This window comes from Peromyscus eremicus, chromosome 20 (assembly GCF_949786415.1).
Source record: "Peromyscus eremicus chromosome 20, PerEre_H2_v1, whole genome shotgun sequence".
NCBI lineage: Eukaryota > Metazoa > Chordata > Mammalia > Rodentia > Cricetidae > Peromyscus > Peromyscus eremicus.
In genome coordinates, this window is record NC_081436.1 from 30,417,014 (window position 1) to 30,430,885 (window position 13,872).

Genomic DNA, 13,872 nt, shown 5'->3' on the forward strand with positions numbered 1-13,872 from the left:
TGTTTTGATTCTCTGACCTTTCAGAATTCACCCCAATACCGAGTCCTGAGTTTTTTATTTAATATAACCATTTATGATTCATCTTACAGTACCTCAACTTCATGTGCCATACTATGTTCAAGCCCTTAGGAGGCCTGCTCTTTTCTGAATGGAGACAGGAGGAGTGGATGGATGGAGAGCATGGTGGGGATGGTGTGGGGAGTGGTAAATAGGAGTGGCTGGGGGAAGGGAGAAACTTGTTGGTACATAAAATAAAGGAAAAGCCAGGCAGAGGTGGCACACGCCTTTAATCCCAGCACTCAAGGGGCAGAGCCAGCAGATCTCTTTGAGTTCTAGGCCAGCTTGATATAAGAAGCAAGATTCAGGACAGGCACCAAAACTACACATTGAAATCCTGTCAGGAAAAAAGGTTAAAAGAAAACAACAATAACAACAACAAAACAAAACAAAACAAAAAAACTGAACATATCAACGGAGCTCCACTGTGCTTCCATACTACAGCACAACATTTTACAGAGGGTAAACATTTGTCTCAAACTTAGCTCTAAGGATTTTAGAACCATCCCTGTAGACTAAACTTTTTGAAATGTATTTACCTCATTTGTTCCTAAAAATCTTAATTACCTCTAAGTGCTTTTCCAGTCAAACTGTGTTGAGAAAAGGCAAGATTTACCCTTGTATTTCTAATTTCTTTTGGCCTCTAAAAAGTGTCAGCTGGGCAGTAGTGGCACACGCCTTTAATCCCAGCACTTGGGAGGTAGAGGCAGGCGGATCTCTGGGAGTTGGAGACCAGCCTGGTCTACAGAGCAAGATCCAGGAAAGGTGCAAAGCTACACAGAGAAAACCTGTCTGGAAAAACAAAAAACAAAACCAAACAAACAAAAGTGTCAGACGACCTCTCAAGCACAGTGCAGATGTGGCTCTCAAGGACCCATCTTGCAAGTTCAGTGCTTATGAGTCTTGTAATCATGAAAATTGTGCCAACACACACATTTGTGATCAATGTCAATGTTAAAGGGGTGGCAAAGGTATAGCCATATTCATCCATACCTATAGCTCAGATTCTAAAGGGATAAGAAAATGTTCCAGGCCATTTCCTGGGAACCTGGGTATGGACCTCAGCTGAGGCCATCCAACTGGCCAGTATTTAATTGAAACTTGCTTCAAATTTAGCTTGAAACTGTGGTAGTGGTCTTATACTTGATAGGTGGGATTAACATTTTCTGGACAGCTCAGCAATATTCAGACCCCATACCCTAATTCTAAAGCTGGACCTTCACTCAGGAACTCCTGGCTTGAGGCATGTACCTTGATACATTCCATGGCTATGAGGCTGTCTTCAGTTCTCAGACTATCAGAGTGAATTTCCAAGCTGAGAAATGCAGCAAGCTAGTAGAGAGGCCTACTGGAAAGCCTCTGATCTTTTGGACTTGGCAGCTGACCTGGTAACTCTGCCCCCTATGCCAGGGAGGCTCAGAAGCTGATGTAAAATGTAAATGCAAGTTCTAATCACTCTATCTGTCTCAGCAGATTTCCTATTGGCTGAAAGACACATCTAAGCATCAGCTGTGACTACAACCTGCTCCAAACAACCGTGATCCCTGGACTTGCTGAAAGCAGATGTGGACCAGTCCAACTCATTGTTCTTGAGCCTTAAGCTGGGACAAGCCATGGCTACAGTAGTGGTACATGTAGACTCCAAAGCTGAGCTCACTGCCCTGCTGGAGCAGTGGGAGGACCATGGCAGTGGGCAGGATATGGTACCTATCCTTACTAGGATGTCAGAATTAATTGAAAAAGAAACTGAAGAATATCATAAAGGAGATCCAGACCCATTTGATGATCGACATCCTGGTCGAGCTGATCCAGAGTGTATGCTGGGCCACTTGCTGAGAGTATTCTCCAAGAATGATGATTTCATGAATACACTGATGAATGGGTATGTGATGACAAGTAGAGAGCCTCCTTTAAATACTGCAGCCTGCAGACTCCTACTGGACATCATGCCAGGTCTAGAAACTGCAGTTGTCTTTCAAGAAAAGGAAGGGATTGTTGAAAATCTTTTCAGCTGGGCCCAAGAGGCTGATCAGCCACTGAGGACATATTCTACAGCACTGTTGGGAGGTGCTATGGAAAATGAAGAGATTGCTGCAAGCTACAGAGATGAAAATTCACAGCTGGTGGCAACAGTGCTTCGCAGACTGAGAGAGCTCCAAGTTCAGGAAGTGGCTTTGCGGCAGGAAGGTGAGTGTCCTAGTCCACAGAAGCTTTCATCAGAGCCTCCTTTACCTCTGGATGAGGAAGCTGTGGATATGGACTATGGTGACACTGCAGTAGAGGTTGTGAACAGAGAGCAAGAAACTTCTAGAGATATGGAAAATTCCTTTCCTCTGGAATTAAGTCAGAAGGCCAGTTGTAGAGTAAACGCAGCAACTAAGCCTGAGGAAGCCTCAGGATCTGCAAAGCATGGTGACAGAGAGAATGTGAGAAGGGCCCAGCAGAAGTTGGGTTTCTCACCTTCTGAGGCAGATGGTGTGTTTGCTGAGCTGTCCAATAGCAGCTGGTCAGAAATGTCCCCCTGGGTGATTGGCACCAATTATACCCTCTATCCACTGACTCCCACTATTGAACAAAGGCTTCTTTTCCAGTACCTGACCCCTGTAGGAGAGTATCAGGAGTTACTTCCCACATTCATGCAACTTGGATGCCGAGAATTGATGATGTTTTATATTGATCTGAAACAGACTAATGATGTCCTGCTTACTTTTGAGGCACTCAAGCTCCTAGCATCTCTCCTGATGCATAACAAATTTGCCATAGACTTTGTTGCACATGGCGGAGTACAGAAATTACTGGAAATTCCTAGGCCTTCTATGGCTGCAACTGGTGTATCTAAGTGCTTGTATTACCTGTCCTCCAACCAGGATGCTATGGAAAGAGTTTGCATGCATCCCTACAGTGTTCTATCTGATGTGGTGAACTATGCCCTATGGTTAATGGAATGTTCTCATGCTTCAGGATGCCGCCATGCTACAATGTTTTTCTCAGTTTGCTTCACATTCCGGGCTGTCTTGGAGCTTTTTGATCGTTATGATGGTCTGCGTCGCCTAGTGAACTTGATCAGTACTTTGGAGATTTTAAATATGGAAGACCAGGATGTACACGGGAGTGAAGATAAAATATTTGCTACCTGCCAAAGAGGCAAACATACCTGCATGGCTCTGCGAAAGTATTTTGAGGCTCATTTGGCCATTAAACTGGAACAAGTCAAGCAGTCACTTCAGAGGACTGAGGGTGCTATTCTTGTGCACCCTCAACCTCCATCCAAGGCATGCTCATACGCTCGTGAGCAGATTGTGGAAATGATGGAGATTTTGATAGAATATGGCCCAGCTCTGCTGTATTGGGAACCTGCTGAAGTCTTCCTCAAGCTTTCCTGTGTGCAGCTCTTGTTGCAGCTTATTTCCATCGCCCGTAATTCAGAGATCTATTTTGCAAGGATTGACACTGTGCGCTTTGCTTTGGATGTCCTGGCTATCCTCACTGTGGTGCCAAAAATCCAGCTCCAATTAGCAGAGTCGGTGAAGGTCTTGGATGAGCATGGCTCTACTGTATCCACTGTAGGTATCAGCATTATTTTGGGAGTGGCTGAAGGTGAATACTTTATCCATGATGGTGAAATTCAGAAGTCAGCCCTTCAAGTAATCATCAATTGTGTATGTGGCCCAGATAACGGAATGTCCAGTATTGGTAAATTTACCTCTGGAACTCCTCAGAGAAAGCTGTTTCAGACCCCCACGAGCATTGAGCATACCCTGGCCAAGATGTGGAATGTGGTCCAGTGCAATGATGGCATCAAGGTGCTTCTGTCCCTTTTGTCCATCAAGATGCCCATCACAGATGCAGACCAGATCAGGGCCCTGGCCTGCAAGGCCCTAGTGGGCTTGTCTCGAAGTAGCACTGTTGGACAGATTATCAGCAAATTGCCCCTGTTTAGTAGCTGCCACATTCAACAGCTGATGAAGGAGCCAGTGCTACAAGACAAGCACAGCGACCATGTCAAGTTCTGCAACTATGCAGCTGAGCTCATTGAGAGAGTATCAGGAAAGCCTCTTCTGGTTGGCACTGATGTGTCACTGGCCCAACTACAGAAAGCAGGTATTGTTGCCCAGTCAAGGATCTCCTTCCCTGAGAAAGAACTGCTCCTGTTGATAAGAAACCATCTCATTTCTAAAGGGCTTGGAGAGACAGCCACTGTGCTGACCAGAGAGGCTGACTTGCCCATGACTGCAGCCTCACATTCTTCTGCCTTCACCCCAGTGACTGCTGCTGCTTCTACTGCCTCTCTTCCCCAGACTCCTCGGATTGTCAATGGCATTGCTGGTCGACTGGCCAACCATGCAGCTGTGGGTGCTTCTGCCCTTTCTGCTCATCCTGCTGATCCTCGGTCATGCGCAGTTCAGGATTCATTGGATTTGCCTGGCCCATCATCTGCAGGCAACTCCACTTTTAATGGCAGGAGCAGTTTTATGAGAGAGAGAGCATCACTGTGCAATGACAGGAAAGTTCAAGTGTTGCAGCAGGAGTCTGACCACGACACTAACAGCCAGAGCCCTGCTGTAAACACACAATTGGATAGACAACTTCCTTCTCCACCAACACTGGACAGTATCATCACAGAGCATCTTAGGGAGCAACATGCTCGCTGCAAGAACCCCATTGCCACCTGTCCACCTTTTTCTCTCTTTACTCGTCACCAGTGTCCTGAGCCAAAACAGAGGAGGCAAGCACCAAGAAACTTTACCTCAAGGGTAAACTGCAGGGCATTGTTTCCAAAATATGGAGGAGTAGATGGAGGATGCTTTGATAGGCACCTTATCTTCAGCAGATTTCGTCCAATTTCAGTATTCCGGGAAGCTCATGAATATGAGAGTGGCTTTACATGTTGTGCATTTTCTGCCCAGGAGAGGTTCCTGATGCTCGGTACCTATACAGGGCAGCTGAAGCTCTACAATGTATTTAGTGGACTGGAAGAGGCCAGCTATAACTGTCACAACTCAGCCATCACACACCTTGAACCTTCCAGGGATGGGACCTTACTTCTGACATCTGCCACTTGGAGCCAGCCTTTGTCTGCACTTTGGGGGATGAGGTCAGTATTTGATAGGAAGCATTCCTTCCCAGAAGATCATTATGTTGAGTTCAGTAAGTACTCTCAGGATCAGGTCATAGGCACCAAAGGAGACATTGCCCATATTTATGACATTGAGACTGGCACCAAGCTGTTGACTCTGTTTAACCCAGATCTTGCCAACAACTACAAGAGGAACTGTGCCACCTTTAATCCTACAGATGATCTTGTCTTAAATGATGGGGTCCTCTGGGATGTCCGCTCTGCACAGGCCATCCACAAGTTTGACAAGTTCAACAGGAATCTCAGTGGTGTTTTCCATCCCAATGGGCTGGAGGTCATCATCAACACAGAGATTTGGGACCTTCGAACTTTCCATCTTTTACACACAGTTCCTGCTCTGGATCAATGTCATGTGGTGTTTAACCACACAGGGACAGTGATGTATGGAGCAAGGTTGCAGGCAGATGATGAAGATGACTTCTTGGAAGAGAGGATGAGGAGCCCCTTTGGGTCATCCTTCCGAACATTTAATGCAACTGATTACAAACCCATAGCAACGATTGATGTGAAACGGAACATCTTTGACCTGTGTACAGACACCAGAGATTGCTATCTTGCTGTCATTGAGAATCAAGGCAGTATGGATGCCCCTGACATGGACACAGTATGCAGGCTTTATGAAGTGGGCAGGCAGCGTCTGGCAGAGGAAGAAGATGAAGAGGAGGACTCTGAAGAGGAAGAACTGGAGGAAGAGGATGAGGATGAAGATGATGATGATGATGATGATGATGATGATGATGATGACACTGATGATGGAGAGGAACTTCACACTGACAGGCGGCTGGAGTCAGAAATGGAGGAGGCTGTCAATAGTGAGAACTCAGGACAGGATGGGGACAATGACTTCTCTCCCTCTGATGAGGAGCTAGCAAGCCTAGAGGAGCGAGAGGAGGGGGAAGTTGAAGACTCTGATGCAGAGGAGGAACTGGAAGTGATCCTGGTGGAGGACAGCTCAGACAACTCTGATTTGGAAGATGACATCATCTTATCTCTGAATGAGTGACTTGCCAGTCCCCATTTGGAAGAGAACCTTGGCAGGTGAGAGAAACTGAGTGAATGGATTCAGAAAACCTGCCTTTTGCTGCCCCCTGGGATATATGTTGAGGAACTGTATTCCCTGCATTTGAGGACTATGATTTAGAGTCTCCCTGGAATCTGAGGGCCCTTCTAAAAGCAATAACAAGCACAAAATAAATAAATTACTAAGGAAGATTCCAGGGACTACTTCCTAGTTTGCATCCCCTCCACCTAGAATGGACACAGCTTTCCCCAAAGAAACAAACATATATGTCTCTGGGTATTTCACAATGTATTTTCTTTCTATAAAGTTCTTTACTTGAAGAAAAAGAAATTTTTTAAATAAAATTTTAAAAAGAAAAAATAAAGCAACAAGCATTTGTAACTGAGGGTCTGAACTCCATTCCACCAGTCTATCCCTCCTCTTCATTTTCAGTGGAAGAAAATGACTAAAGAACAATATAGAGGCATTTTCACATACCTATTTAAATAAAGAGATAAATTGTGATTTCTTAAATTGATAAGCATTAAGAATACTTTACTATAAATATAATATATGATTTTTTAAACTCTTTGGTTGACTCAAGTTAATTTGTTTTCCTTTAGGCCAGACCAGGAATAGAAGACATGGCCTGCTATAGGGAAGATGCCTAAGTCTCTCCCTTGGTGGCCAGGCAATAGTTGTGTGGACCTAGGTTTTGTGGAGTTGAGAACTTTAGGGCTATAAAGTCACTCCCTCTTTGTGATTCAGTTTTTCAAAAGTCTTTATTTCCTTACCTTTCTTCACAATGTGGAAATTATAAATCAAAGGTCTTTTTTGTTAATGTAAAGTGTATTTATTTAAAATAAATACAAAATAAACGATAAATCTGTCTTTGTTAAAAAAATATTCCAGTTCAGAAGATTATGATCCAAAGTAATTGTAGAGCTGTTCTGACTTCTGAGTCCTCATTCCCCATGGAGGCAGAAGGCCATTTTGCTTGGAGAGTTAGCCTGCAAAGCAAAAGGGTTTAGTCAGCTCTTGAGCAGAGTTTGAGCCCTGGAAACAAGTGACAGCTTGCTGCAGACTCAAGGAACAGAGAGCTGGGAGATTCCTTGGGTCCCTCTGGAAACTAGAAGTTTTCCCTAACAAAACACAGTCCTTTCCAAATCTCTAAGATGGGATCTGTTTACCTTCACATCCCCAATCAATTGTGTACCCTACCAAAACTTATCTGGGGGTCAGAGAACAGCACTAGATTAGACAGAGGTTACAAAATGGTGGCACACAGGCCTTTAATCCTATCACTTTGGAGGCAGAGGTCAAGGCCACACAGGGAACAAACAGCCAGGCATGGTGACACACACCTTTAATCCCAGCACTTGAGATCACATGTCCTGCTTGGGAAAGACACACACCCAGGAAGTGACTTCAGGCAGCAGAGAGTTCTAAGAATGAGGACCAGGAACTAGAGGCAGTTCAGCTGAGATCCATTGGGTCAGGATTCAGAATCTTTCTCTGTCTGAAGATTTGTGTAAATAGGATTCAATCACGTGTTGTGGAAGTAAGGTTGGCTGTGGCTTGTCCTATTCCTCTGATCTCTCAGTTCTTCACCCAAATATCTCGTTTCGAGTTTTTTATTTTTATTTTATTTTTGTTTTGTTTTTTGAAACAGGGTTTCTCTGTTTAGCTTTGTTGCCTTTTCTGGAACTCACTCTGTAGCCCAGGCTGGCCTCAAACTCACAGAGATCCTCCTGACTCTGTCTTAGGAGTGTACCACCACCTCCTGGTCCTTTTTAGATACCTATTCCAGGGCAGTAGGCAAGAACAATATGGCCAGCAAAGGGGGTTGGGCCTGGAGGCTCCAGAATGAGATCAGAAAGCCAACAGTCCACTAAGCCTGCTGATAACTACCATCTGGCCTGGAGGAGGACTCTACAAGTGGTTGTGAGTTCCTTGGTGACAGAGGAAGGATTTGAGAGGACTGAGAAAGCATCTGTGGAAACATTGACAGAGATGCTACAGAGCTACATTTCAGAAGTCCGGAGAAGTGCCAAGTCTTACTGCGAGCACACAGCCAGGACCCAGCCCACACTGTGGGATGTCCTGGTCACACTGGTTGAAATGGGGTTCAATGTGGACACTCTTCCTGCTTATGCAAAATGGTCTCAGAGGATGGTCATCACTGCACCTCTGGTGACCAATCAGCCAGTGACAGCCAAGGCCCTCACTGCAGGACAGAACAGACCCCACCTACCACACATCCCCTGCCATTTTCCTGAGTTTCCAGATCCCCGCACCTACATCAAACCCCCCACATACCTTGAACCAGTGTCTGACTACCAGGTCCTGAGAGAGAATGCTGCATCTCAGAGGCGAGATGTGGAGCGAGCACTCACCTGCTTCATGGCCAAGACAGGCAAGACCCAGAGTCTTTCAAGGATGATGTCAGCACTTTCCCCTTGATTGCTGCCAGACCTTTCCCCATCCCCTGCCTCACAGCCTTGCTTCCCCGAGTTGGAGATCCAGCAGATGGAGGAGTCAGACACAGAGAACATCACTCTTCCTATCAGCACCAAGAATTCCGGAGCTGAGAAGAAGAACTCCTCCTTGTCTGGCAGCTGGAACAGAAAGGGGAGCATCATGGATAACCCCTATCTGCAGCCTGTGAGAAGTCCAAGATCTGCAGGAAGTCCCTCTGCTGACCTGACACTGCTTTCCTGGGGGCATGAAATCAGAGAGAGGAAGTCAGTGAGGTCCTTTTGGCTGTGCCCTTGCTGGATCATTTTAGTAGCAGCCTTCTATGAAGACAACCTGTTTTGCCTACAGGTCAGGTGACTACAAGTGACTTCCTTGATTAAATCACAGAACTTGATTCCCTTGAAACCTGAAGGGTCATGGAAGGCGGCAGGAAGAAAAGGGTCCTCTGCCCTATCCCTGCTGGGAAGACTACTGCCAAGTATATCTTCCAGGCCACCAGGATCCCACTGGATCAATCACAAGAATCCTGACATTGGTTTATCAGCCCAGAATCTCATTCTCACTTCTTTCTGCACCTGGGCCCCAAGATCCCTGCTGAGCTGATGACTTTGTATCCCTCATCATGTTAGAAACAAGCATGCCCTGCAACTTTGATCTGGGGCTGGCAGGAGCTAGGAGTCCCTGTGTTACTAATGATGACAACAGCCATCAGAGCAGCCTTGAATCTCTGACCAGCATTTGATTAGAGCTGACAGCAGAGGGGGTCATCCACCTTGCAACCTTTGTGTCGGAGCACCCTTCTGGGAATTTCTTGGAACGATGGTCGGACTAGAGCCTGGAATATAGTTAGTTCTCCCAGGACTTGGTAGAGGAGCCATAGATTATAAGCACCAGGAAGAGGGCTTAGTTAGGTGGGGGTGGGACTTGCTTGGAGAGCTAGGCTTAGCTGAGAAATATAACTGGTCATGGAAAGCCACATTCCTATTCGCTGGAGGGAGTCTGCTGAGAGGGTCCTGCTGAATCCATGCATTTTTCAAGGAGGAAGTCTGAATCTGCCCATCTTCACCTCCCTGGAGAGAAATGCCACCCCTCACTTTTCCCAGTAATCATGAATTGTGCCTCTAAGAAGATACTGGCAAGCTGGCTGGTTTTGAAAAGGGGATTGAAAAACCAAACCCAAGGAAGAGTGGTGGGGACAGGTGGAAACTGACATCCGGATGATGAGTCCTTCCTAAGACTGGAATGCTGAGCCAGTGTTTAATTTTTCCCTCCACACTCCACCATGACAGCGGCTTCTCCTCATCCTCGTTTTACTCTCTCACCCCACCCCCATGTGTGTTTTGGAGACAGGGTCTCGCTCTGTTGGCCAGGCTATCCCAGAAGTCACTGTGTATCTCAGGCTCAGTGATTCTCTTGCCATGTGCTATGATTACAGGTGTGAGTCATCAAGCCTGGCTTCCAGTAATCAGGCAGGGAGGCTCTGCCTTCCTTTCTGCTCTCTGGAGCCTTCCATCCCTTGCTTGGAGGAAAACAGCTCTGTGTCTGGAGCTGAAGGAAGGACTAGGAATTGTGAGAAAGTGAACTTCCTTGGCTCTGGACCAGACCACGAGTGTTTTCATGGAGACTCAGAACTTCAGGTCAGAATTGGAAGAATGTCTGTGTGGATTTGGAGAACCTCTGATATACTTGGCAACTCATGACCCAGTCAATTGAAATCCAGTCACATGTCAGACAGGAGGTAGCAAACCTGGCTGTCCCGAATGCTTCTAGTCACCACATCTGTCCTCCTCACCATTGTCATGGTCTGAAGCCCACACCACTTGAGCATGTTGTGTGAGATGGGAGTGGGAGAGGCATGCTGCTGTTGCCCCTGACCTTGGGACTGCACCACTGTGATTTCTCTTAGAGAGGTGCTGGGACAGTGACCTCAATTTTGTTGTGTTGACATACATAATTCTCAATGTATAGCTATATATTTCTATTTTTTATTAGTTTGGAGAGTCCTCTTAGAGGGAATAATAAAGTGTGATTTATGAAAAAAAGATTCGTGTTACAGAGAGTGTACTTTCTTGCTAATTTACTTTTTTACTCCCTTCTTCCCCTCACCCTAAGTACAAAAGGACACATGGTCTGAAAGGACAGAATTTGACATGGTGCTGTGTCAGATCTGTAAGGCTAAAAGAACTGATCCTCAGAGAGCATATGCATTGTTCAGTTTTTCAATGTCAGAAGAATTCCATTGAATGAAGAGTCTGAGAAGGTTGAGCCAATTGGATGCTGGATGTCAATTTAACTGGCCTCCCCTAAAGCAGTTCCTAGAGTCTTTTAATGCCAGGTACTGATTACACTCAAGTCTGTTCTGTTCCCATCTCATGCAAGAAGACTGAAGACAGATTCATTTAACCTCTACTAGCAAAGATACTTCACTAATACATTCTCATTTAGACTGATGGGAATTTCAGAAGTTTCTCACATGGTTAAGAAACTTGCCTTGAAGATGCCCAAGGCATCCTGGATCCCACATCCCACACTTCTAAACAGTTGCCACTAGATCTGCAAAGTATAGGATGTGTTTACACACTGTAGCTCTATGTTAACAGAACTGAAATCCTGAAGCCAAAGTCAACCTTGGCAAGATGATTCAATGATGGAGTCTGGGCTGTTTCTGCAGAGAACAGGACAGGCCATCTGAAACTGTCACAAGCTATTCCTGTGATACATCTGAAAAAGACTAACTAGTCCATGTTACACGTTGACCTATGTGAGCAGGAACTCATTCTCAGGATTTCCATTTCTCAAAAAGAGGCCTCTTCCCTCCCCAAGCCCCCATGTAAAACAGGCACCAACACACACACACACACACACACACACACACACACACACACACACACACATATGTATATACATTGTAGACACACACTTGGGCCTCACATGAAGGTTCCCTGTGCAGGCAATCTCATCACCACTGATTCTATGATGAGGTGCTTTCATAGATCAATTTGGATTTTGCCAAGCCTTGCCAGAAGTAGAATCTCTCCTAGAGAAGGCTCATATGAAGAATGCCAACTAGCTTCTGTTCAGGTGGGATTTCCACCTAAGCCTTCCACTCCCCTCTGTCTCCAAACCCAGCCCCATCTCAGAAAACCTCTTGCAGAGATGCTCAAGACCACACCTACAGGTTAAACTGCCCCTTGGATAATGGGCCATGTAGCTTTTTACTCTTTTTTTTCAGTCTCCTCAGGACCAAAAATCATCCAAGACTTTTTTTTTTTTAAAGTACAACCTGTACTTTTAATTCTTTTTTGTTTTGTTTTTGAGACAGTTTCTCTCTGTAAGCTTTGGAGCCTATCCTGGAACTCATTCTATAGACCTGGTTGGCCTCTAACTCACACATCTGCCTGGCTCTGCCTCCCAAGTGCCGGGATTAAAGGGGTGCCCCACCACCACCCAGCATTCTTAATTTGGTTTGATTTGGATTATTGTACCAGTGGAAAGGTGAAAAAGCTTAATATCGGGGTATAGAAACCTTTCAGCTTGCAACTTAGCACATACAACACAAGCTCCATCCCAACAGTCCACCATACCACATCAGGTTCAGCCTGCCTGGTTTCACAGCAATAAGACATTATGAGGAGGCATTGAGACCAAGGCCAAATATGGATGAGGAAAGACAAGAGAATTGCAAACACTAGGTATAGATTGGGCTATCATTCCATCAGGCTGAGTGTTGTGTCCAGATGGAGACCCCCAGAGAGACCTCCCAAGATGAGCATACTGGAATGCAAAAGCCAGGCTTTAATTCAGGATATTTTTGAGCAATACAAGCCTAGGCATGGACTTCATCCAACATATCCAATGCAGTGGAGGCTGGAAAAATTGACCAGCCTGAATTGTGCACAGCTTTAAAAGCAAAAACCACAAGATTCAAATAGCAGGGGATTTCTATACATGTACATACCTGATTGGTTCCTTTCTAGGGACTTTCCAGAAATGGTGATATAATCTGCTCAAAGATGGTTGGATTCTATGACCTTTGCTCATTGGATCCCCTCAGGTGGGGACATTATATGGTTAAACCATCACCATGGAGGTCAGGATTGGGCCATTCCATGGTCACACAGTCACCATCACATGATTAACTTGCTATCCTGTCATAATAGAGGAGCTTTGGTCTCACATGTCATCTTTCTCATGTCACTAATGGACCCCAATCATGGGTTGTGGACAGTAGGCTAGTAAGTATCCCTGGAGGTACCAGTCAGAGCAGTATATATCTTCTTTCACCATCAGACACATAAGGCAGAGTTTTTATTCCAGTGGAACAGGGACATGGAGGACTGTTACTTTGTCCAGCAAAGGGGTGCAATCAATTCCAGTGTCCTGCTGCTTGTCCACAGTCTGGGCTGAGTCCTGGCAGTAGGCATTGCATTGGGGCATCTTGCCCTGTGGTCAGTGTTGTCTTAATTCAGGCAGAGACATTATGGTGCCTCCTACATAATCTTCTTTGGAGACCTTGGGTCACTACTGGGATCTGGAAGTCTGTCTGCTATAATAAACTTTTCCTCAGTGTTTACATGCCATATTCTGCAGATCTCTTTAGTATGAGGACTGTCTAGGTATGTCTGAATAGACAGACTTTGTTTCAAGTTACTTGTTTTAAGCTCAAACTTGAAAACTTATGCAAGGCACTGAGTAAAGCTGTAATCCCTGTAGTCAATTACATCAGTACTTCGCATGATTACAATGGAAAAACTTGATTATTTATGACTGACTATTTACTTTTGTTCTCTAACAATCTACAATAAGTAGCCTTACAAAAGCAAAATATCAGTATAAAACACATATGTGAATCAGTTTATCCAAATAGGTTGAGCTTAACAAACTTAGCAAATACAAGGAGGCTAGACAACATTCTTAAGCCTGAATGTACCTTGGGTAAGGAGAAACCTTCTCCAAGGCCCTGGCTCCCACCTTTTTCAATGTTATTTCATAACTTCAGTTTTGCCATTGTTATGAATCTCCATGCAAACATCTGACATACTGGTGGTCCTAGGCTACCCCTGTAAAAAGATTTTTCAACTCCCAAAGGGTCAAAATTCATGGAGCCAGAAGCTGTTTCAAGCCCTTTGCCAGACTGCATAGGTTATTGTCTTGCTGCATCACAAGAAATGAACATCCCAGGTTGTGGTTAGTATTTGTT

The 13,872-nt window shown here is 45.2% G+C and overlaps 1 protein-coding gene and 1 pseudogene across 3 annotated transcripts; both read left to right on the top strand.

The window, feature by feature from the left end:
- The first annotated feature begins 1,618 nt into the window (after positions 1-1,618).
- Positions 1,619-6,373, top strand: LOC131896804 (DDB1- and CUL4-associated factor 1-like). 3 transcript variants are annotated; one of them, XM_059247604.1, is made up of 2 exons: positions 1,619-5,866; positions 6,141-6,373. In XM_059247604.1, exons 1-2 carry the CDS (start codon positions 1,671-1,673, stop codon positions 6,187-6,189), a joined length of 4,245 nt encoding a protein of 1,414 aa, XP_059103587.1. In that variant the 5' UTR covers positions 1,619-1,670; the 3' UTR covers positions 6,190-6,373. The 3 variants fall into 3 exon arrangements, with proteins under 3 accessions (XP_059103587.1, XP_059103586.1, XP_059103585.1); XM_059247603.1 differs by having other exon boundaries at positions 1,619-2,779; positions 2,939-6,373; XM_059247602.1 differs by having other exon boundaries at positions 1,619-6,373.
- A 1,675-nt stretch (positions 6,374-8,048) lies between these two features.
- LOC131896391 (transcription initiation factor TFIID subunit 8-like) lies at positions 8,049-9,029 on the top strand (annotated as a pseudogene).
- Positions 9,030-13,872: the final 4,843 nt, after the last annotated feature.

What these genes read in the sequence shown, in the direction of transcription:
- LOC131896804 (XM_059247602.1), top strand. Translation starts at nt 1,671, where the DNA reads ATGGCTACAGTAGTGGTACATGTAGACTCCAAAGCTGAGCTCACTGCC.